General features: G+C 42.7%; 4 protein-coding genes and 1 long non-coding RNA gene across 12 annotated transcripts; 2 read left to right on the forward strand and 3 right to left on the reverse strand.

Annotated features, from left to right (window-relative positions):
• Positions 1–91: 91 nt before the first annotated feature.
• LOC143376106 (nurim homolog) lies at positions 92–3,057 on the reverse strand. Its single transcript, XM_076826022.1, has 3 exons — positions 2,422–3,057; positions 1,482–1,962; positions 92–357 (listed from the first exon to the last, which is right to left on the reverse strand). The coding sequence occupies exons 1-3, from the start codon at positions 2,552–2,554 to the stop codon at positions 234–236; spliced, it is 738 nt and encodes a 245-aa protein (XP_076682137.1). The 5' UTR covers positions 2,555–3,057; the 3' UTR covers positions 92–233.
• Positions 3,023–8,134, forward strand: LOC143376012 (BTB/POZ domain-containing protein 10-like). 7 transcript variants are annotated; one of them, XM_076825805.1, is made up of 8 exons: positions 3,023–3,204; positions 3,745–3,867; positions 5,241–5,357; positions 5,522–5,545; positions 5,685–5,822; positions 6,109–6,380; positions 6,714–6,911; positions 7,155–8,134. In XM_076825805.1, the coding sequence occupies exons 1-8, from the start codon at positions 3,086–3,088 to the stop codon at positions 7,622–7,624; spliced, it is 1,461 nt and encodes a 486-aa protein (XP_076681920.1). In that variant the 5' UTR covers positions 3,023–3,085; the 3' UTR covers positions 7,625–8,134. The 7 variants fall into 7 exon arrangements, with proteins under 7 accessions (XP_076681920.1, XP_076681911.1, XP_076681929.1 ...); XM_076825796.1 differs by having other exon boundaries at positions 3,024–3,204; positions 5,519–5,545; XM_076825822.1 differs by having other exon boundaries at positions 3,161–3,286; positions 5,519–5,545.
• A 136-nt stretch (positions 8,135–8,270) lies between these two features.
• Positions 8,271–19,883, forward strand: LOC143375836 (protein nervous wreck). Of its 2 annotated transcripts, XM_076825373.1 has the most exons (22): positions 8,271–8,872; positions 12,683–12,780; positions 13,744–13,789; positions 13,863–13,948; positions 14,082–14,226; positions 14,311–14,447; positions 14,512–14,575; positions 14,671–14,799; positions 14,866–14,988; positions 15,231–15,334; positions 15,419–15,563; positions 15,662–15,739; positions 15,806–15,857; positions 15,954–16,057; positions 16,678–16,831; positions 16,909–17,081; positions 17,628–17,940; positions 18,026–18,240; positions 18,386–18,485; positions 18,561–18,698; positions 18,776–18,807; positions 18,901–19,883. In XM_076825373.1, exons 1-22 carry the CDS (start codon positions 8,852–8,854, stop codon positions 19,492–19,494), a joined length of 3,051 nt encoding a protein of 1,016 aa, XP_076681488.1. In that variant the 5' UTR covers positions 8,271–8,851; the 3' UTR covers positions 19,495–19,883. The 2 variants fall into 2 exon arrangements, with proteins under 2 accessions (XP_076681488.1, XP_076681497.1); XM_076825382.1 differs by lacking the exon at positions 18,776–18,807 and having other exon boundaries at positions 18,901–19,042.
• Positions 11,114–14,097, reverse strand: LOC143376164 (uncharacterized). Its single transcript, XR_013087035.1, has 4 exons — positions 12,635–14,097; positions 12,312–12,387; positions 12,101–12,218; positions 11,114–11,349 (listed from the first exon to the last, which is right to left on the reverse strand). It is a non-coding gene; the product is annotated as an uncharacterized LOC143376164 (long non-coding RNA).
• Positions 19,879–22,929, reverse strand: Scu (hydroxysteroid 17-beta dehydrogenase 10). Its single transcript, XM_076825982.1, has 3 exons — positions 22,790–22,929; positions 21,659–21,823; positions 19,879–20,625 (listed from the first exon to the last, which is right to left on the reverse strand). The coding sequence occupies exons 1-3, from the start codon at positions 22,796–22,798 to the stop codon at positions 20,032–20,034; spliced, it is 768 nt and encodes a 255-aa protein (XP_076682097.1). The 5' UTR covers positions 22,799–22,929; the 3' UTR covers positions 19,879–20,031.
• Between the last annotated feature and the right edge of the window lie 248 nt (positions 22,930–23,177).

Genomic DNA, 23,177 nt, shown 5'->3' on the forward strand with positions numbered 1-23,177 from the left:
TCCTGTTCCGGATGCAGTAATGTTATTAGATCGTTTGTGTAATTACGCGATAGATTAGATATATGAAGTAAACCACTTGGGTGTTCAAAACTCTGGTATTAATATATATTTGTGTTAAATACATATTTTACTATATCGAGTAGGGGTAAAAAATGTTATGGTACAAATTAGTGTATACTTAAGTATAATGAACACGGTGGTTGAAAATATAAAGCAAGCTAGCTATATAAATGTCAGAACAATTCTCTTTGCTTTCTCCTCACAAGACTAGCGTGGTAATTATAATCCTCCTTGTCGATGGTCCACATCAAGGCCATGTAAGTTGTCAGTATCGAAGCTAACAGTAATCTGTCCAATCTATAAAATGTTAAAGATTAAACTTTTTGTATATCGTGATAAAACGATAAGATATTAACATTCTATATTAAGCTGACCATTTGTCTCAGACTTCCGGGGACAGTTCTCCGGACACGATCTGTGTTCCCGGTAATTTTTATTCTCGATTTTGTAATTCCCCCATTCAGAATTTAAGGTAATCATTCGTCCCCGATTTTCGGTAATATTTAATCCCCTTATTCTATACTAGCAAAATACACCCGCGCTTCGCTTCGGGCCTAAGAGATATTACGGACTCCGTGAAAACATATTTCACCCCTTTTCATCACCCCCTTAGGGGTTGATTAGGGCAAAATCTAGAAATTGGTTTTTAGGCATTTAAGTGGGCAACCTTTCGAAGTAAATATCAAGTTGATATCTAATCGGGCCTAAGGGATTTTGAGGAATCCGTGAAAATACATTTCACCCCCTTAGGGGTTGGTTAGGGAAAAAATCCTGAAATTTATTTTAGGCATTCGAGTGGGTAATCTTTGTGAGTGAGGACCAAGTTGATATCTAATCGGGGATATTAGGGAGCCCCAAAAATATATTTTACCCCTTTTCAAAAACGGCCGAGTTAAAACCATTGCGCATTGTAGCGAACCGCGGCGAAGCGGAACAATTGAAGTTCCCCAGTGCAGCGACAAGTAATTAATTATTAAGATCATGGTCTTTCTAATTTCGGATGAACCGTCATTTCGTCATAATTTGATACACCGCTTACGTGCATAACGGTGGAGGAGCTTCTCGGGACAATGCATAAACTCTTTTGTTCCTATAAATATAATTAAAATTTTCTTTTTGCGCATTAAAGTTAACAAAATGACGCTTAAAAAGTAAAACAAAAATTATCTCTATATTCATTTATTACTTCGGTATATGCGTTTGAAGAAGGGCCTGATTTTTGGCTGTGGAGGGTAACCTACCCCCTTAAACCAACAAAGTAGTCAATATGAAACCAAAGCCACGAGTTTGCAATTAAAATTCTACTAATTTGGCAACAGTATACCTGAGTCTACGAGAAATAGCGACCCCTAAAAAAAAGTATCTCATGTCCCCGGAAACCCCAGGAAAGAAATGATCATCTCGCTTTACACACATCTTACGTCATATAAGGATGTATCCACAAAATAATGAGGAAGCCCGTGAAACTGGGATGCCTCATGTGCGAGTAATATCGCAGCAGCTCTCTAGATTTCATTACCATGGGGCTCGGTCGGAATGAAAATTTATAATACACTTGCTTTAACCCAGCCAAGTCTGATGCATCCATCATTAAACATCCACTGTAAATTATCGACCAAGCCAAAACATGAAGACCGGTGAACGTGAACCATGCAACGCTATTAGAAGACGTATCGACTTTCCATAACACAATCGATGGTATAGTTTGCCACTGGTTGATCAATAAATGAAGAGCCGCAGCACTGACAACATTGTATGCGCTCCTCTCCATGTAATCCATATATAACTTACAAAATAAGTGTTTTATAAAGTCAGTGGCCATAAACGAGTGTTGCAACATGAACGTACTTAACAAGGACACGTTCACTATCGATAGCCACAACACCGAGTCAACATCTTCGTCTGAAATACAAATTTGTGACATAAATTTTGAAATACCATTTGTGGGTCTAAACTAAAGTGACCAGATGTCCCGTATTGCGCGGGACAGTCCCGCATATGAGTCCTTTTTCCCGCATTAAAAAGTGTCCCGCGAAGTTTCCCGCACTGGACATGTAACCTTTTACATTTTCGCAGTGGCATAAAATTACTATTTCCTCTACTTTTTTTTTGTTTTGAAAAAAAGAAATATTTTTAATTTCGTTTCAATGTATCACTTTATAATCATAAGTATGTATTTTTAAATATATCGTAAATGCTTTAATAAACTACGGAAAAGATCTCACGGATCTGTCAACCCTATTTTTTCTTTTGCTTGCTTGCTTGCTTGTCCCGCGTTGGAACAGAAAATATCTGGTCACTGTAGTCTAAACTTTTCGTAAAAGCATTCGAAAGAAACTCTTAATTCTAGATATTATTCACCTTTCTCCAGTAGAGCGTTCGCTTCTTCATTTTCCTTGTGATTCGACAGGAAATATGTGAAATTACACAAAACGTAGAAAGTGTATAAAAAGCACGCTGCGCACGTCGCTACGCTGATACATTTTACAAACATGATTGTAAATAAATAAACTGAAGCAATACTTCCGGAGAAAATGTCGTTTAATCAGCAACTATCGTTCTACATTGTAATTATATAATATTAGTAAGAAATGTACATAACGGTAATTCATCGATGGAGAAATATTCTAAAATTAATTTACAATTGTTTACAAATCCGTCCCCCGAATCGCGAAGATCATTAAGCGTGTAAATGCAATCTAGACAGGAATGTTAGTTTGAATTATTAAAAGAGGCGCCGCGACTGTCTTGGCGCGAAACTGTGCCATTTCAAAACGCTAGCCACGTTGAATTCGTTCGATTCCTCGAGTAACAGATTAATACGAGAAGAATATTTTCCTGATGCTCTTTAAAGTATAGTACTATAATTCTGCGTTGATAACTGTTCGTTTAATTTCGATTATACGCGAGCCAAGTAATAAATTTCCATTAGATGCTGCGACGTAAAGATTGGGCAACGCCTGTCGAAACGAATCGTCATCTATGACCGTGCGGTGTTTCGCATTATCCGTTTCATCGGTTTGGAATGCAACTTTCCGTCAAAAGGAGAGTTCAGGTTAACTTTCAGTCGTGTGGCTTGGAAATTTGCACGTCCACCAGCTGGTTTCTCAAGAAACTTGGCTGGTATTTGTCGATATCCAATTTGTGAGTATTCGAGGCGTATGTATCGCGCATAAGGCATTTAGCGAAGCATGCAGAAATACATGACAGGACGTCCCCCAATTTCGTAATGTTAATTTCTTAACTATTTCCGATTATACGCACTTACGCTCGAAACCGTGCTACTTAAAGCACCTGCACGTCCAAATAAATATTTTAAAATCGCGTCGCAAATTTGCTTTCATTTTACGCGTTTCTAACGAATTTGCTACATTTGCGAAAGAAATTTAGAAAAGAGGATAAGTCACCTTGCGAGTATTTGAAAGTTCTAGAGCTCGGATTCAATTTTCATTGCACGATCCTGATGTCGGAAGAGTGGTTTTGTACCCGGTGAATTTGGCAATGCGAGGATGTGAAATAAATGTAATTAAGAGTGAGCTTGGGGGGAAAGATACGAGTCTCTGGCCTTTTACGTTTATTTGCCGATGATAAAGCAGTGCAAAGTTCAACTTTATACCTCGCGTGCGTCGCTTGTACTGTTAATTCTTACGCAGTTTATTCTGAACTTTCAATGAATTCTCGCAGTTGGTCCAAGATGTCGAACCCTGCTGAGCGCTTGAATTATGTCCAAGACAGCAGCAGTGACACGGAGACGGACAAGGAAACTGGCGGCAGAGGACGGCATCGAGTTTATAAGAATAGAATGAGGTAAAACGTCGTCCCTTAAGAGATACGCGTAAGCATACCTCGATACGAAAGGGATTCGAAATCGGCAATTTTTAATAGCAGTTTAATTTCTCGCCTCTGCGGGAAACAGCTTAGACGACCAATAACACAATTCTATCTGTAACTGGTTATATTCTTAGAAATTCTATTTCAACAATTACGTGTTCACATCGTAGCATGCATTTACGGCTGTTGTCATACAGTATGTTACATGCATGCTAATTAATCTTTTAATTCAGAACCGATCATTCTTGCTCTAGTACGTTTTAAGGGGTAATGCCACTGAAGAACTTGGAAAGGCAGCCTGACTTTGAGAATTTTTTATGCGAGTATATTGAATGTAATACAAAATCTTTTTGCAGGCCCTTGTTGTATATACTTTGGAGTATGATCACAATTTTTTTTTTAATATTTTTAATAGAAATAGACGGTGCCACGGCTCAACAAAGGAAGCTTCTCAAAAACAGTGTTCCGTGGCTGGAAAGATTTCTCCTTCAATTTTTGGCCTAGAACACAAAACCAAATATTTTTGAGTTCTATATAAGATCATCTTGGGAAGTACACGAGGAAATTAAAAGATACTGTTTTTTGAAAGAATGGTGCGTGATTGAACAAAACGATTCAGCAATTCTTTGCGTCACTTTTTGTTCAATCACGCACCACTCTTACAAAAAACAGTATTTTTTAATTTCCTCGTGTATTTCCCGAGATAATCTTATATAGAACTGAAAAAAGTTTGGTTTTTTGTTCTAGGCCAAAAATTGAAGGAGAAATCTTTCTGGCCGCGGAACACTGAAAAATCAGAAGAAGCTTCTTTTGTTGAGCCGTGGCACCGCCGTTTTGTATTAAAAATATTAAAAAAAATAATTGTGATCATACTTCAAGGTATGTACAATAAAGGCCTGCAAACAGATGTTGTATTACATTCAATATACTCGCATAAAAAAATCTCGAAATCAGGCTGCATTTCCGGGCACGACAGTGGCATTACCCCTTAACATTAGATTAGTTGAAGAGCGACATATCGAACGACGTATTTGGAATTCATCTAGCATTTTACATCGTTACATATGATTTCTCTTAAATTTATTTCGCATTAGGCACTCTTTACACTCTTGACGTTCTTTAATTACGTTCGACTAGTCGTTGGTTTGTTAGAAGAATTAAACAGCGTTGATAAGTGAAATAACGATACACTTTAGATTAATTGGAATGATTACTTATTCATGTACATACACGGAAACACACTCTCGACCCTTCGTTTGGACTAGCCAATACGTTAGAGTTAGCAGGTATTACACGATGCTTGTTCGAATGCAACCATTAGGAAGGTAATGTCGTTGTTTTGCATGTAGTTGTGGTGGCTCTTCCAAACCAAAACCTTGTCTGGTACAAAGGGATGGAAGCAATGAAAGGCACTGTCATTCCTTCAATTCTGCCAAGCAAAACATAATCACTAATCAGCAAAACAGGTAATGTTCACAGGCAAGCGAATGATTGCGAAACAAAAATTTTTCTGTCATCTTTCCCCCGAAGGTACACAAAGATTTTTCGTTAGCATCGGATAGTACAAAGTATTTAATCATCTTACATTCTTATGTACCCCTATTTTCATTCTTTAATCATCGAAAAGAAGAGTCCAGGCATCGCCGTCCGAGAGGTACGTGGCACACAGAACTCTCGTTCGAATACTCTATGTACATTGCTTTCGTGCGTTTACTAGACACCACTCCTCTGTTTCGTATAGGTGTTAGTGTTAAATGTCTTTCAGGAGTTACTGAGAACATGTTTTTCTTCAGACTCTGCACCGGGGTTAGTGTCGGAAAGAGTCAGCAATGTCAGAATAGGGACAATTTGTCGTCATCTGGATCCATAACTGGTATAAGTAATCCGCAGACCAGCGACGAACGTATCACCCTTATCGTCGATAACACCAGGTATGCCTCGTGCGATAGAATTACAGGCAATAGCACAGTGATTCCCAACTGGTGGGTCGCAAAGTGGATTTTTGGAGTTTTTTTTTTTTTAAATATTATTAAGATAGAATTGTATTCTGAAATACCTACTTTTAATGTTTCTTTGCCATATTAAATTTACCTTACCTTATATGGAGGCGGCGCAGGTTATTTGGGTATTATACTAAAAGGGGATCGCGACTGGAAAAATGTTGGGAAGCACTGCAACAGCAGAATGAATGTAAAAAATATTGAAATTCATTTACAGATTTATCGTCGATCCCGCGCTGTTCACTGCGCATCCGAATACTATGTTAGGTAGAATGTTTAGCTCTGGCGTGGAATACGCCCAACCAAATGAACGGGGCGAGTATGAAGTCGCAGATGGCATATCTGCTATGGTATTTAGAGCTATCCTTGATTATTACAAGGGTGGAATAATTCGCTGCCCCCCGACGGTAGCCGTTCAAGAATTGCGCGAGGCTTGCGACTATCTTCTTGTTCCATTCGACTCTAGCACTGTCAAGTGTCAGAATCTGAGTAAGTAGCAGTTGTAATCTGGTGATTTGCAGCTTTTAAAGGCCGTCGTGGATTTTGGCAAAGCGAACCGAAGAAATTAATAATAATTAATTAATTGTCGCTGCGCTTTGATCATCAATTGTTCGTAAACTTTTCTCCTGGTACCGCCGCGCTTGGCCAAAACACGCGACGGCCTTCAGAGATATCGATACATGAAAAAGTTATTACCCTTCCGCATTCCTGAGAAAGTTCACGTAGAATTACGTAGTATCCGATATGACGAATAATTTAAAAAGGACTGCATTGACTTGCGTTAAATGACAGGAGCTCTAGAAACTAGATAATTGATTGTAGGAGGGTTATTACATGAGTTATCTAACGAAGGCGCACGCTGCCAGTTTGAAGTGTTCCTCGAGGACTTGATATTGCCCTTGATGGTAAACAGCGCGCGTAGAGGCGACCGGGAATGTCACATTGTTGTTTTATTGGAGGACGATATCGTCGACTGGGACGAGGAGTATCCCCCGCAAATGGGCGAGGAATACTCTCAAAGTAAGTGCACGACTGTCACCTTCCTTTCACTTTCCCTTTTCTCTCGATACCAAGCTTCAGATATGCAACCTTCATACACGCCGCATTAAATATATAAAACAGAAAATCGATAACCACGTCAACCGTCGAGGCTTTACCTATTATACAGGACGTTTCATTTACCTTCCATGTCTAAACTGGAACCCCTTTCACCCTCCACGCATCTTACTCCTCGTTAACGCAACTCTCTTTATCTTCGAACAGCCGTGAACAGTACCGCGATGTATCGGTTCTTCAAGTACATCGAGAACAGGGACGTGGCCAAGCAGGTAATGAAGGAGCGCGGTTTGAAAAAGATCCGTTTAGGTATCGAAGGTTATCCCACGTACAAGGAGAAGATCAAGAAGAGGGCCGGTGGACGGGCCGAGGTGATTTACAATTACGTTCAGAGGCCGTTCATCCACATGTCCTGGGAGAAAGAGGAAGCGAAGAGCCGCCACGTGGACTTTCAGTGCGTGAAATCCAAGTCCGTGACGAACCTCGCGGAGGCCACCGCGGACCCGGTGCTAGACGCTGGCGGGAACCCTATAGGGATCGGTCTGCTGCAAGCAACGGAACCCGTGCCCCAGCCGGAAGTGGTCCTAGCGGTCGGCTCGGACGCCGACGCCGAAGGTGCCATAGGTCTGTGCACCGACCAGGACCTCGGCTCGGCGCCGCCCGACGAGCTACCATGAACATTTATCATAGAATTCACATCGAACAAAATACCAAGTATTTATGGAGCGCTTTCTTCTCGCGTCAATTTCTAAAGTTAGTCGGACTGGCTTATCTCGCGATTTCGTTGCCGGGCAATCAAGTTTCAAGCCGTTGGTTCTCCAAAGAGGAAGCCTCTAGGTGTTTTCCATATTTTTATAAGACGAACCGAGATTAGTTGAGTAAAATCGCTTGCACGGTGAACTGTGTGCTCGAACGGAAGCGGGTGAGGCCTCCTACCCGGCCGGAACGTTGCACCGTTACATTATCGCATCTTGTGGATGTTCGTTTAGCGTCTTGTGATAGCCCTCGCGCGCGGCCTTCGGATTAATTTAAACGCGACCCGCTGCGAACTTTTTCAATTTTCTATGTAAACGTTAAACGTTATTGTAACAATTGTGTGTGAAGTAACGGCTCGTCTCTGGTATGTACTCGCGACTACCATTTCCGCGTTTTATACGATTAATAAAGTTGGATACCGTTACCGAGTTCACGCTCGTTTTTTTTCTTGCGCAACGTCACTCCCCGCGTCGCTTACATGCATAATTCAGCGTACCCTTAAGCGCCAGCGAGTTATTAAAGGAAAGCGTCTGAAACTTGGGAGTACAAAGCGGAGGCGTAAACTTTGTTCGCATTTCTATATAGAACCCGGCAAACTGAAATAGAATCAATTCAAGGAATTCGTTTCACCGCGAAACATTGCTCCTCAGCGCCTCGCCGCAACAATTCGTCTTTTGTCGCCGCGGTGTTAACCGATGTCTGCGCTCCGCGCCGTTCGAAGAAGCTTTTGTTAGCGAAGAATAGTGGCCTCGCGGTTACCCAAATGAATTTGTGCCCCAATTCTGGAGGGGCGAGATTTCGATTGATCTCGGTCGGTACGACAAGCGGGGTAGCATGGATCGCGGGAGGAAAAGGAGGATTCAGCGGCGCGTCGGGGTCACTCGGGAAAAAGGAGAGGAGAGATGATGAGGTCCCGAAGGCGTAATGTCGCGGGAGGACGCAGGCGCGTATGCGATCAATAAATAGGCTAGCTCGGTCGAGGGCAGGAGAGCAGTAGCGTACGAACACGCGAGCAGTGAGGAGGGTGGTAGCGCGTTTATTGTTGTGTGTCGGGTGAGGCGTACGAAAACAACAGAGCACCCCTCCCCGGCGGACGGTGTAAAACGGGCTGCCAGCGGTGAGGCTGCAGAGCAGGCCGCTCGTCCAGCATGCAACCACCACCGAGAAAAGTAAGCCGTCATCCACCTAGGCACATGTCTCTCCCCTTTACGTCCCTCGGCAATTCACCCTTCGTCCTATCCGCATTTCTACGCCTCCTACAACATCTCTCCCTCCCACTCGGGTCGTAGGTACTTGCGGTACCTTCGGTTTGCGTTTCTCTGGAGAACGTGTCTCCCAAGTGTCACCGTCCGAGGGCTGTCGAAGCGGTAGAAATAGCTTTCCCGTTTGTTAAACGATTCCCGAAGCGTCAGGCGTGCGTGCTAGGGGAAGCGCAGGGGTTGACAGTTGTGCTAGCGTTCAGGCACGATCGAGATACACGAATTCGCCCGTGAGTATCGATCTCGAGCGACGTCTTACGGAAAAAATTGACGTAAACGCCGCTCGAACCTTGCCGCGATGGGAAAATCGATGCGCACTTGGGCCCCTCGCCGCGAATCTATACCGAAAGCTCAAACCCATGGGGCAGGCCAAAGACCCGGGTTAACGTTGCGTCAAGTCGACGGGAACGTGCGTATCCCGCGATCACTTCCGTCCTCACGGCGATCTTTAACAGTGCCACTTCCGCGACACACCGTTTCCTTCCCCTACGCCGCTCTATCGGCTCGATATCTCCGGAATTTGTCGCCGTCCACTTTATTATGCAATGCTACGTCCATTGAAATCGATCCTGAATTTTCAGTGTGTGCCAGGATTTTCGGGTGGCCATGTCTCTTTGGAGTGGTCTAGTAAATGTTAAAGGAAATGTCAGAGAAAGGGGAAGGGATGGAAGTGTTTCTAAACGTTCCTACTTCTAAACTTTGGGTGTAGTAACATTTTTGGGAAGTCCTGTTTCCTCGTGATGGGAAAAGAAGGAAAATTTTCCACTTAGGTATTCTTATATCTGTATTTTCAGTGTGGACAAATTTTTGGGAGACCATGTTGCAAGCAAAATTTCTACTGACATTTTTATGTTAAAATTAGCTGAAATTTTTAAGTTAAAATTAGCTGAAAGTTTTAAGTTACAATTAGTTGAAATTTTTAAGTTAAAATGGTTGAAATTTTTAAGCTAAAATTGGTTGAAAATTTTAAGCTAAAATTGACAGAAATTTTTAAGTTTCAATTAGCTGAAATTTTTAAGTTCCAATTAGCTGAAATTTTTAAGTTTCAATTAGCTGAAATTTTTAAGCTAAAATTGGCTGAAATTTTTAAACTAAAATTGGCTGAAATTTTTCAACTAAAATTGACTGAAATTTGTAACTTAAAATCGGCTAAAAATTGTACATTAATAAGCTCTGCCCCGTAAATAAATGCAAATAAAACTAAATTTGAGTAGAAAAATGGGAGAGAAGGCTCCTCTGCGGGAGCACCCCCCTATTCCGCACAGTAATCCTCACATCGCAATCGATTTACTCCGCCACGATCTTGGACTGTCTCCAGCGAGTTGTAGTCCTCTCGGAGCCCCTAATTCCCAAAACAAAAAGCTCCGAGCACACTCGAGAGATAATTAGAAGATCTCAATGGCTGCATCGGTACCGGATAGTCCTTGCCCCGCATGCCAATAACGAAGCCAGCGTCAAGAAATGCACAAAACGTCCCCTCAGGCATCCCCCCGGTATAATCCCCTCAGTTCCTTCTGCATAATCTTGCATACGCGAAGAAGTCGCTCCGAAGGACTAGCGAGAAGCTAAGAAGACCTCCCCTCGAGTTATTCGCTCGTCCCTGTTCACATAACAAGATTGTCCTGACCTATTTACCACGCCGTGCGCCAACTGGCCCTTCGTCTAGCTTCATGACAATGAAGTTTCGCAGTTAAAGATCGGGGGATTCCTGACCCACTTCCCACTTGTCGAATGCCGTTCGAGCGATAAGACTCCAAAGAGACCGCCCTCTCGGGGGTGGTCCGCGGAAAGGGAACACGCGTCGCCGATCTGAAAAAAAAAAAGAAAAACGCCCCAGAGCGTGCAGCCGCCCTTTCCGCTCCAGAGCGTTTCCTCGTGTCTTCCAGGCGATTTCGCGTTTACCGACTCTCCACAGCCCTCGAGAAGCTCCCTCCGCGGAGGACGCTCAACGGGGGTGAGATCGTTTCGAAATTCCAGCGACGGGAATAATTGCTCGCGCCGCGTAGAAATCTTTTCAACCCCCCCGAGAGTCTCTAAAGATCCTCCTCCGTCCCCTCCCCCGCCGCTACAAGGAAGCTCGAGCACTCTGATCGATAAAACGTTTTTTAAAAGTAATAAACGTCCTTATCACGGTCCTGGCTATAAATTTCCTTGAGCGTGGCCTTTCATCCGTAGCTGGAAATTCTCCGCTGTATCATGGCACTTTGTCGAGTGCGCCTTGCTCGGGTTAAAAGCCCGGGCCATTCCGCCCCGCAGCTCACGGCTTGATTTAGGATTCAATTACCCTTCCAGCCCCGAGCGAGGTCCCTTTTTTTTTTTAAAACGAAACCTTCGCGATAAGTAAACCACAACAAAATTCTTCATATCCAAGCAAGGCCCGAAGTGATCTAAAAAAAAAAGAAAAAAACATGTACACTAGGGAAAATTGAAAATAGCCCCTCGGCAGATTAAGCGGATGGGTGTGCTTGAAATTTGATTGGGAGCTGTTGCGCCTCAGCAGGGGCGGGATCGGAGGGAGGCGAAGGAGGGCTGCGTCGTTACTCGATAATTCCATTAGCATGTTTGCTTAAATCGTCGCCGCCCCGGAGGAAAAGAAAAACAGAGGGAAATTCGTGTCGCACTCGAGGACGATGAAGTAGCTTTTCCCCCCGTTTAACGATCCGCCTGACAATGCACGACGGCCAGCAGCGCGCACAGAGTAATTACACGCCGGCCCGCGGGCCGCGCATATCTGTGTGCGATGCATTCAAAAATGCAACGCCCGGCCCCTGCGGGGGGGGATCGATAGGGGAGAGAGCGTAACTAGAATTTCGATGATCGGCCTGGGACTCGCCCCTACGCGCTAACTTTGCCGGAGTTCACGGGGTCAATGCGAGCCCTGATGCGTAACGGAATCATCGGCTCACCCTTGTCTCCGCCGCAAAATTGAACTTGACTCCGAACAATGTCGTCGCTGATTAAAGCGTCACCCTTGTTAGCTTCCCTCCGCCGCGATTATTGCCGCACGCTGGACGCTGATAATATAATCGAACCGGGGAGCAAGGCGGCTAGCCTGCTGCACAGCGAATCTACTGTGCGCAACGGATTACCGCACTTCTTTCAGGGATTTAGCAGGATGAAGTGTAATAATAATATTACCATGCGAAGAGGATTCGGGAAAGAAAGATTATTGATTATTCCACGCTTTGAGTCCAGCTTTTATTCGGTTGTGGATACGTGCTTTATGTTGAGGGTGCAATCCCCCATCTCGGTTCCTCTGTAGAATTAATATTTTTTTTAATAAGCGACGGAATATAGAGAAGGGAGGATAAAATAAGAAATAGTAAAGAAAAGAAAATGGAACAAATACCTGACTTTTTACTGGTTTTATTTATTTTCTCGTCCTCCTATTCGTTGTTAGTTAACACCATCACTAAATGATTCATCTGTAAAAAAAATATAATTACAATAAAAGAATAAATAGAATAATTAGAGTAAAAAATTATTTAAATAACGGATAAAATAAAAGTTATTTTTACTTAAGAGTTGTCGACGAATATAGTTAATTTTTACATGGGACAATAATTTTTTCTAACTTCTATTCGGAATTCGAAGTTTTTATTTTATTAAATTTTTTGCCCAATTCTGTGCCTAAGCCTCGTTTAGTAGTGCCTGAAAGGGTAATAAACTTACCCCATTTAAAGTAGAAAATCTCATTCCTTTTTTCAACTCCACCCGCAGGGAAATTTCGCAAAATTTCTGAAGAATGTGCACGCGGAGCAAGCGGCGAAGTTGCAGGCGAAAAATCAGCACGAGTGCGACCTTCTGGAGGATATCCGGTGAGTCTTGAACTTATGTAAAAGAGGATTAGACGAAAGCTCTTTAAACGTCTTAAGATCGAGTCGTTTCGTGTCAGCGATTTCCATTTCTGCGGCGTTAAACTTTTACTTTCGACAGGCAAAGAGGTTCTCGATAATATTTATCCTTCCCCAGCGAGAAACGAGTGACGTTATTTAGTCACAATGTCCTGGTGCATATAATTCCTCGGCGCTATGAAAAGTGACGTTATTTCCCCCCTGTTACGCGTACTGCGAAAAGTGAATAACCCGTAACAGAATATAGAACTGTTCATATGACACGCTCAAGTTGCTTTATTAGAAATCAATTTCTGCTTTATGCTTCCCGTGTTACACAGGCAGCATTCAGCCACTCCCCATTGACAATGTTCCCTGTTTCATATCGACAAACGTTCAATTACACTGCTTCCAATTTTTTCAAGACATGTATTGACCCTCGGCCGGCGGTGCTGGGTCTTCTTTTACCCAAGTTACCTCAGGATTTAATCCTGGGGGAGTCGAGTATTTTTAATCCAAATTCGATAAAATAGGTGGTTATAAAAATTTATTTAAAGAATAAAATTCTGGACCCCTTTGCCATTGGTAATGATAGCAGGGAATATTTGAAAAATGGAAAAATTAATACTCTACTGTCCTGAAAAAAGAACGTCACTGATTCAGACACGTCGAGCAATTTAATCGAGTAGCGAGTAATTTAGTACTTTTTCGCGTGTGAACACTAAAATTTAGTCGAGTAGTTTAGTAAAACAATGGTAAATTACTCGCTACTCGACTAAATTGCTCGACGTGTCTGAATCAGCCTTTAGTATAGTAGCGGGTCAAAAATGACCCGGACGTCGACTTCCATGTGCTCACTCGAACCGTCCGCCATCCGAGAGTTAATCTTGCCTTCCTTCGAATATTTTCAACATGGCTGCTTTACGCTGAAAATATGTTTTTTTTCAGCAACTTTACGATTAAGAAGTCTGCGATTGAAAAATCGTATTCCGAGGTAAGTCGGTCGATATGTTACACGCGCATACGAATCTGTGCTCTTCCGATTTACGATCCGCCTCTCGTTTCAGGCGCTCCTCAAAATATCCTCCGCTTACTTGAATAAGAAAATACCAAATATTCCGGACCTCAAAGTCGATGGCGCCGACGAGAAATGGTACATCTGTTCCCGCCAGTGTTTCCCCCAAAATCCACTGCGCTTTCATCGAGATTCCGCTGGTTTCGTCGATGAAAACGTTAAACGACGGAATGCTTGTTCGGGAGGTTTGAAATTCTTTAACATATTCCAGGAATATGTGGAACGTTTGGCGGACCGTTTTGGAGGAGAACGAGAAGCTCGCCAGGGCGCGGCTGGCCGCCGTGGAAGTTTTTCAACAGCAAATTGCTGACGACGCGAAAAGCTTAAAGATGCACAAACTTCAAGTTTCTAAGAAGGTGCCGTTTCAAACGAGCTACGAACCATGTTATTGCGCTCATATTTACGGATGGAGGAGGATATAACGTTCCTACTTGTTCCAGGCAATCGACCAATTAATGATAGTACAAAAAGAATTGCAAATGTGCGTGCAGGACGTAGACAAAACTAAGAAACTGTACTTCGATGAAGAGCACAGCGCCCACGACGTGCGGGACAAGGCAAAAGACATCGAAGAAAAGTGCGTACACTCGAATGACACTTGAGCTCTGGATTTTTACAAATTTCGTCTCCCTTCTTTCCAGACTAAAGAAGAAGAAAGGATCCTTCTTTCAGTCCATAACATCGTTGCAAAAAAATAGCGCGAAGGTACGGGCCAATTTCGAGAAGTATCGTGCCATATAAGTGCTTACTCGAGGAATTTTGTCGTTAAAAGAACTGCTGTTATTCCTCTGTGCCCTTAGGTCAGCTCGAAGCGCGACGCTTTGGAAGAAAAATCGACCGGCGCACGAAACGATTATTTACTTAGCCTCGCCGCTGCCAATGCCCATCAAAATAGATATTTTGTAGTCGATTTACAGAACACTATGCAAGTAAGTGAACACCGTCATTCCCGATCTCTTTCTCGCGACATTTTCTAACCTCCATTTCCCGAACAGTTTTTGGAGCACGGCGTTTACGATAAAGTAGCGGAATATTTAACGCTGATGGGTCGCACGGAACTTTTGACCTGTCTGGCGACGCAAAACAGCTTCACCAAAATTCGCGACCAAGCGCAACAAGTGAGTAATTAAACAGGCAGTAAATCAACGAGCGGTTTGCCCAATAATGGTAAAACAGAAAGCACGGAGGTATTGTCGTTTCACTTCGCTCCGTTTGATTATAGTGTTATTACTATTATTCTATCGACGGATACCGTTAAGCACAACAGTATATCTTGCAAAATTCCCGCAACTGATTTGTTAAAAGTGGCTCAGGTTATGTATCGGATTAATGCCAGCAAATATCCTCGCGTTCGTTGCAGCTCACCAGAGAGTACAACATACAATGCTGCTGTTTGTATTACCCAGTGTTGAAGCAACATATACAGTACGACTTCGAGCCCTGCGACAACGATCCGGTGGAGAGGTCCGTAAATATTATATCGTCGGAGGGTATCGCGTTCCGAGCGTCGTGTTTCCCAATAATTTAGAGAAACGTGCTTCCTTGCAGGATAACCGCCGATCATTCCGCTTCAGCCACGCTTGGAAAGGAAGCTCGTCGCTGGTCGACGAGAATAGCGCGCGAAATGAGTACCATCAGAGAGAACAGTAGGAAAGTGCAGGTGCTTCAGCAGCTCAAAGAGTCTGGGCAAAAGGTGAGCGTGCTGCGCGATTAGCTACTACTTGCCAGACGCGCAGCTTTCCTTCTCTGGCGCTCGAGGGTAACTCGGTACTTAACATCACGATTTTCCAGACTGATCCGAACGATCCGCAAGGTCCAGATATAGACACGAAAATCGATGAATTGAAACTGGCGATACGACGCGCAGAGGTAAGATTTCTGGCGAAACGTCAGTCGCGTGAATTCCCTTCCCTTACATGTTTACTTGTTCATTAGACAGCGAAGCTGAAGTCAGAAGCGAGACTAGAATGCCTTCGAACCGGCGGAGGTTTGTTAATTATTGTGTTCTTTCTTTGTTCGAATTTGGTTGAATGTGGTTGTTGATAATATCGGCGCCGCCATTTCGGCCTTGTTGTTTCTTTAGTGAACGTGGACGAGTGGCTGCAGGAGGTTGAAACACTCAGCGTACAGGACATGCCACGCTCGGCCAGCTCCTTGTCCGTCAGGACCGATGCCTCTGGAACGGCGGTACTTATTCATCTTGATCGATTCTCAACGGTGTACAGGGTGTTCGTGTTATTATTGTACACTGAAATCAATGTTCAGAAACTGTAATATCTGTTGAATTACGTAAAGGTGGCAAAAGTCTACTCGTACCTTATGAAAACGATTGTTAATTCACAATAATGATGATATAAGCACCAGTGACGGATTTAAGAAAAAAGGCCCAGGTGGCAAATGTTCTGGGGGGGGGGGGGGGGGGCATTTTTTCGAGAAAATTAAGAAGTAGTTTGCTAAAAAGGAGTAAATCTACAGAAAAGTATAGAAAAAAATATAGTGCTTGGATAAAATCATAATTATTTTTGGAAGACCAGGCCCTAGGGGGGGGGGGCCTTCTGAGCAGGGGCCCATTTTCGGGAAAATGAAGAGGTGGTTTACTAAAAATGGGCTCAGTGTAATAGTACAGAAAAAATATAGTTTGGATAAATCATAATGTTTTTTTAAGGATAGGGCCCCGGGGGCCTTCTGGGCAGAGGCACAGGCGGCAACTGCTCATCGGCCGCCCTGTTAAATCCGCCATTGATAAACACCCTGTATACATTTATGCACGACGAAGTAGTGTCAATGATAAGATTTTCATCGTGCAGGAGCATCCGTCCTCGGATTTCTTCTACGACAGCGACGGAGACGGTGGAAGCGACTTGACGACCGTCGAGCGATCAGGCAGCGCCAGGAATGCTTCTCAGCAAGAAGAGGAGCCGACCGAGGAGCGACAGAGGCACGACAGCGAAGAAGTTGACGGTAGGCGCATACCAACGTGACGCATTGCACTATACTCAACGTCAGAAGTCTGATATAAATAAGCGTTTGTTTTACAGCCTTACTCGAGCAAGAGAAGCAGCGAATAGAGGAGCTGACCGTCGGTTGGGACGACCCGACATCAGTGGCTTGGGATAACGAAGACAAGGACGAACAAGCTGACACTCAGGACGCTTCTGAACCGCCCTCTACGCAGCCTATATACAAATGCACTGCGCTTTATTCATACACGGTATGAATACCCGTTTCTCATAATTCTATTGTTCCTTGGAATTGTATCTTTTAAGGTAGAGCTAAAGGAATGTTTTCCTGTACGCGACTAGCCGCAACGTCAAGAATTTAAAAGTCGATTTTCTCGAAAACGAAGCGCGATATAAAAAAAGGGTACCCTTTCTTTTCGACTTATAACAAGTAAATAAGTGGAGAAAAAGGAATACAATTTTTTGATAGTGCGCTTCATTTTCGGGAAAACCGACTTTGAAGTTCTTGAAATCTAAAAACCTAGCTTAAGGGCACCAGAAGGTACCCAAGGGAGTCCCAGAGTTTACAGCTTTGAGTTTTTTGAACAAGAGATGTCTAGAAACCTTACCTTCCAAAAAAAGTGCCAGAGCTTTTGTTCCGAATCCTCAGAGCTGTAAACTTTGGGACTCTCGCAGCTTTTACGACCACGTTATGTCCCTTCTAGATACTGTACAAATTGTCTGTAAGTTACAAAGTACTGTCTCCCTTTAAACTATCCTTATACACTTTGCAACTTACAGAATAAATTTTATAACAGGCGCAGAATCCGGACGAATTGTCGATCATCGAAAGCGAGCAGCTCGAAGTGGTCGGCGAGGGCGACGGGGACGGGTGGCTCCGAGCACGAAATTACCGTGGCGAGGAGGGTTTCGTTCCTCAGAATTACCTTGACGTGGAAAGGGAGACCGAGGTAACTCCCGGTCTCAGTTCCCAAGGACCATTGCTCGTGCAGCAAATATCCTTTACTTCGATAGATTACACGATCGACGATCACGAGGCAGTGGATCCTGACGCTAATCTACAAGAAACAGCAGTCCCAGAACCTCTGGTCATACAAAATCATATAGGAGGTGAATCGACTGTTTTAAATTAAGTAAAATGTTGTATGCTGCTATACCAACGTCAACTGCATATGCTCGTGCGTTGCCTTTTTAGAAACAGAGCAATACTGTATCGCTCTTTACGACTACGACGCCACGTGCGACGAGGAACTGAGCTTCTACGAGGGCGATATCCTGAAGGTTCTAAGGAAGGAGCCGCACGACGTGGACGACGGATGGTGGGAGGGAGAATTGCGCGAGCAACGAGGATTATTCCCATCTTTAATCGTAGAGCCGTGCGCTGCAGACGGTTCGCCTTTAACCCCGCAGGTTAAAATTCAATCGATAAACGCGCGCGAACGCTTTTCCAGTTCAAAGCACATGACTTTGAACTTTTAGCTTCTGTAACGCGATTATAGCTGTACCTAATTGCGTTATTTCCCCATGATCTTCTTACGTCTCGCGTTATCTGCAGGAGAACATAACGCCGCCGAGCTCTGCGCCACCTGTATTTACGCCACCCGCGATTCCAGAATTCTTATTAGAAGAAGAACTGGCGCAAAGCATGATGAAAGGTAATGACCGTGTCGACAGACTAAATTCTAGCGAAAGAAAAAGAGAGTTACAGTTCCATCGTCCCCGTTTAACAGAATCTCAAAGCGGAGAAGCCAATAACGTAGACGCTGAGCCGCAGCAAGACGGTTTCATGATGAACCTCTCGCAGGACCGAAAAAGTCAATACGGCTCGCAGTTCGAAGCCAATGGGAACGAAGGGCCTGGTATAGTAGGTAAGTGGTTATTAATCTCGCTAATATTCACGCTGATATTTAATCCGTGTCTGAATTTACGCGAAATTGCTGCTTAGTCGTAGAAGTGTCGGATGAGTCGGGAGCCAAGGTAAATGGTGTTTTCTTTAAATGCTGCGGAGAGACTCATTGGAAGCCTCGGATCTTCTTACGAGCTTAATCATCCGTCGTTTAATATTTCCAGACGGATGACGAGAGAGCAAAGCATCCAGAATTGCTGGCTGATGAACAGTCCGAGGACGATTTCGGGCTCGGTGTTGCCCAGATCGTGATTACAGCGGCGACGCCGATGGAGGAGGTCGAGCACCCGTTTCCGGGACTAGAGGAGACCGCCGACGACACGGTGAAGTCGACGGAGAGCTCAGAGGGTGATCTGCCCTCGAGCACCACCACTGACATGAACGAAAGCGAGGGCAAAGAGCCAACGGTGATAATGGACGAGAAAGAGGAGCAAGAGACGACAGAGGCAATGGAGGACATGGAGGAGAAGTCAACGGTGGACGATCTACCGGCGGACTCAGCGCCGTTCCCGGTTAGCAGCAGCTCGGGCAGCGAGGCGGACTCGATGTCCGGCCCGAGCACAGGAGAGAATTCCCAATCGATACCGTCTCGCGGCACAGTGGTCGACGTGCAGGAGCAAACCGAGGACGCCGAGGAAACGGAGGATATCGAGATCATACCGGAGAAGATGGTCGTGGGGGGGAGGGCAAGTATTCCAGATGAATTACAACCTGACCAGCTGGAGAAGCTACAAAATCTGAAAGAATCGAATGCCTAGGAATGACTAGACCTCGGAGATCCCGATTATCCTGCCTTACCGAATAAACTGGCTCTTCCGCAAAATCATCAAAATAAATTCCAGCACCTGCTGGAATTCTGGAAATCTCCGGAGGTTAATGGGAAGAAAGACTAATCGAATCGAAAAATTAAACGGGACAATTGAGAAGAATTTTTATGTTAATACTATGTACACAACCTTTTTGCTAGACGATAATCTAGTGAAACTAACTATTTAAAGAAGGGTGTTGCGACTTTTGCAACGTATTTACAAGACGTTAATGTACAGTCATAAGGTAATAAAGAGAATTGTCGATACCTTATAATAGATGAAAACTTTTAGTTGTTCGTGTACATTTTAAGAGAATTATAATGGTGTTGCATGTAAAAGGAAGTTAACGTTTTTTATTCATCTTTCGTATATTCGTACATCTGTCTGTTTGTATAAGTTTCTTTTGTTTCCAATCTTTCTCTCGACCCGATGTTGTTATGAACCCTTTATCCGACTCCATGCTCGTGCGATCGGTTTATGCAAAACTCAAGGCTGCATCCTCAAAGCACCGTCTAATCTTATAGTTTCCCCGTTTAGAAGTGGATTCTCAACGATCTGTTGCACTAGCTTAGCGTATTCGTCCGGATTGCCCAATCGTTGTGGGAATGGTATCGTTTTCGCCAAGTACGCGCGCACCTTCTCCGGCAATGCTTGTAGCATAGGTGTGTTGAATAATCCAGGCGCGATCGTGCAGATACGAATGCCAGCCTTGGCTAAATCGCGGGCGATCGGTAGAGTCATGCCAACAACCGCACCCTTACTGGCAGAGTACGCTGCCTGACCCATTTGCCCTTCGTAGGCTGCAACGCTCGCTGTATTAACTATCACTCCACGTTGCCCATCCTCATTTGGTGTGTTTTCATACATCAGCCTGACGGATAATCTGATTACATTGAATGTTCCAATGGTGTTTACATTAATCACTTTCTGAAAATCATCTAAATCGTGCGGAAGGTCTCTGTTGAAGTTGAACGTCTTGAATGCAACGGCTATTCCTGCCGCGTTCACCAGTACGTCCAATTTATTGAAATTGTTCTTCGCTAACGCCAACGCAGCGTTCACATCCTCCTCCGATGTTACCTTTAAAAGAAAAAGCATGTCAGTGTATGCACAAGACACTATAGGTTTTGTTGTCGTAATAATTTCTTTTACGAGAGCAAACGCGAAATTGCAAATTATAGATGGCCGATTTGTTTTCGTGTAGAAAGCTGTTACAACTACACTTTCAATGTCAATTCATAATGGTTACTAACGATATTGGTAGTAGTATATGTATAGTATGTTAAGACCAACGAGGGTAACGATGCTAATATTAATAAAATTATTAACAATCACGTATCGCTATTAAGACTAACGATTCTACAATAAATGATTATATTGTGAAAGAAATGTATATCTTCTTTAAATGCTTTGAAATTTCTTTTCACATTTCAGTTACTAAATTAATAACGCACTATGACTAAGCACTCTTTCACATAGCTTGCACTAGGGCTCTTACGGATATTCGAATATTGTCATTCGAATACCAGTGGAATTCGAATTTGAGATTCGAATATTCTAATAATTCGAATTTGAGATTCGAATATTCTAGTAATTCGAATTTGAGATTCGAATACTCTAATAATTCGAATTTGAGATTCGAATATTCGGATAATTCGAATTTGAGATTCGAATATTCTAAAAATTCGAATTTGAGATTCGAATACTCTAATAATTCGAATTTGAGATTCGAATACTCTAATAATTCGAATTTGAGATTCGAATATTCTGATAATTCGAATTTGAGATTCGAATATTCTGATAATTCGAATTTGAGATTCGAATATTCTGATAATTCGAATTTGAGATTCGAATATTCTGATAATTCGAATTTGAGATTCGAATATTCTAATAATTCGAATAATTAGGAGTATTAGACATTATCTGAATATTCTAATAATTCGAATAATTAGAATTATTAGACATTATCCGAATATTCTAATAATTCAAATAATTAGGAGTATTCAAAATCATTCAAATTATTTAAATAGTTCAACTATTCAAATATTTACAACTCTAGTTTCCACACTGTTACTGCTATTACTACTACTAATATTAATTTATCAATACATACATCCACTGGTGCAAAAACAACAGAATCGCCTAACTCCCCAGCAATCTCCTTTCCTCTTGAAACAGGTAAATCAGCGATAACCACTTTGGCACCTTCTTTCACGAACCTTTGCACGGTACCGAGCCCTAAACCAGAGGCACCCCCAGTTACAAGAGCAACCAATCCCTGAAATGTATGTCAATTATAGCATTCTCTTGGACACCTCACTTTATTGTAACATATCACGTATACACCAATAAATCCAAAAGCTTTATGTAAATAAACCTTCTCAATGGTACATTATTTTCTGCGCACGCTAAACGATACATAAGTGTTTACTATAATGCACTAAACTATCTGAATGTTACGTTCCTTTTTCAAGAATGTTCATCATCACAAGACAAGTTGTTGTATTAAAAAGTAACACCGAGCAAGTGCAATCCAATTCTTATTTTTGTGAACCAATGTTTTGTGATCATTCTCAGGAAAATTACATATTCAGTATTAAAATTCATTGATATTCTTGTAATAAACTTGTAAAATTGTGATAAACTTGTATTCGCATTAAAATTTGAAACTACAAGGAAGTTCATGTCCTATATATATGTAGTGACATTGTAATTAAGCAAAAATATAAATTTCTTAACAAGTCTTAAATGCGACATAACAAAAGTTACAACATAGAGGATTCACTGCTCAAAGTTCTCAATATAAATTCAAATGTCACGTAAATAGCAAAGAATATTTGGTCTCAGGAATCTAAATTTTTTTCAAAGCTACCTTCAAGCTTTCAATGTATTTATTCACTCATACATGTTTTACACATAAATTCACTTATACTAAATATAATAGATGTACGTTCCTAAATACTTTCTATCCATATTTTCCACCACAAAAGAATGCATTGTGATCGAAGAACTTGTTTTAGGAAACATCTGTTTTCTCTGGGCAGTGGCAAGTGTAAAGGAAGAACTACTTTCAGCGAATATGGTAGTAAATACGCAAAACGGACGATATTGTGCACGACGTGTACATAGGAACGCGACAACGAACCGAGGAACATTACGTACTAATTCTCGCGAATTCGCACGTTAACATTTACAATTGTAATTTCAGCGTACGCACAGAGGAAAACTATAATACGCAACTCACCTTCATCATTTTGAAAAGTTTGTGATTAACTACTAGGAACGGATATTGGAAGAGTGTGGGTAAGTAACTACGGAGGAATGTAATTCAACCCCTCGGCGGTTACGAGCAGTTACAAGATACCGGCTGATGCCGGCTAGCACGAATGGAAGCAAAGGAGGATATATGACTCGACGAATGTTGAAATAGAGAACTCCGTCGACACGGAACTTTGAACTTAAGGGGCGTTCCCTATCTCATGAATTCCTATCAACGAATTAAACAGCGATAACAACAGAATCAAAGAGAATAATGCAACAGGCACCGAGAGAGATGGACACCCGAAAAAAAGAGCAAGTGCAGCTCTTCTTCTATTAACACTACGCGACCCAGTCGGTTCAAAGCGCCGGCA

This window comes from Andrena cerasifolii, chromosome 1, assembly GCF_050908995.1.
Source record: "Andrena cerasifolii isolate SP2316 chromosome 1, iyAndCera1_principal, whole genome shotgun sequence".
NCBI lineage: Eukaryota > Metazoa > Arthropoda > Insecta > Hymenoptera > Andrenidae > Andrena > Andrena cerasifolii.

What these genes read in the sequence shown, in the direction of transcription:
- LOC143376106 (XM_076826022.1), bottom strand. Translation starts at nt 2,554, where the DNA reads ATGTTTGTAAAATGTATCAGCGTAGCGACGTGCGCAGCGTGCTTTTTA. An exon ending in GAACGCTCTACTGGAGAAAG is followed by an intron (nt 1,963 to 2,421) that starts GTGAATAATATC and finishes TTTGTATTTCAG; the next exon opens with ACGAAGATGTTGACTCGGTG. An exon ending in TGGATACATCCTTATATGAC is followed by an intron (nt 358 to 1,481) that starts GTAAGATGTGTG and finishes AACATTTTATAG; the next exon opens with ATTGGACAGATTACTGTTAG.
- LOC143376012 (XM_076825796.1), top strand. Translation starts at nt 3,086, where the DNA reads ATGCAACTTTCCGTCAAAAGGAGAGTTCAGGTTAACTTTCAGTCGTGT. An exon ending in GTTTATAAGAATAGAATGAG is followed by an intron (nt 3,868 to 5,240) that starts GTAAAACGTCGT and finishes TTTTGCATGTAG; the next exon opens with TTGTGGTGGCTCTTCCAAAC. An exon ending in TGTCAAGTGTCAGAATCTGA is followed by an intron (nt 6,381 to 6,713) that starts GTAAGTAGCAGT and finishes AATTGATTGTAG; the next exon opens with GAGGGTTATTACATGAGTTA.
- LOC143375836 (XM_076825373.1), top strand. Translation starts at nt 8,852, where the DNA reads ATGCAACCACCACCGAGAAAA. An exon ending in TGCAACCACCACCGAGAAAA is followed by an intron (nt 8,873 to 12,682) that starts GTAAGCCGTCAT and finishes CTCCACCCGCAG; the next exon opens with GGAAATTTCGCAAAATTTCT. An exon ending in TGCAAAAAAATAGCGCGAAG is followed by an intron (nt 14,576 to 14,670) that starts GTACGGGCCAAT and finishes CTGTGCCCTTAG; the next exon opens with GTCAGCTCGAAGCGCGACGC.
- Scu (XM_076825982.1), bottom strand. An exon ending in TTGTTTTTGCACCAGTGGAT is followed by an intron (nt 20,626 to 21,658) that starts GTATGTATTGAT and finishes TTTCTTTTAAAG; the next exon opens with GTAACATCGGAGGAGGATGT.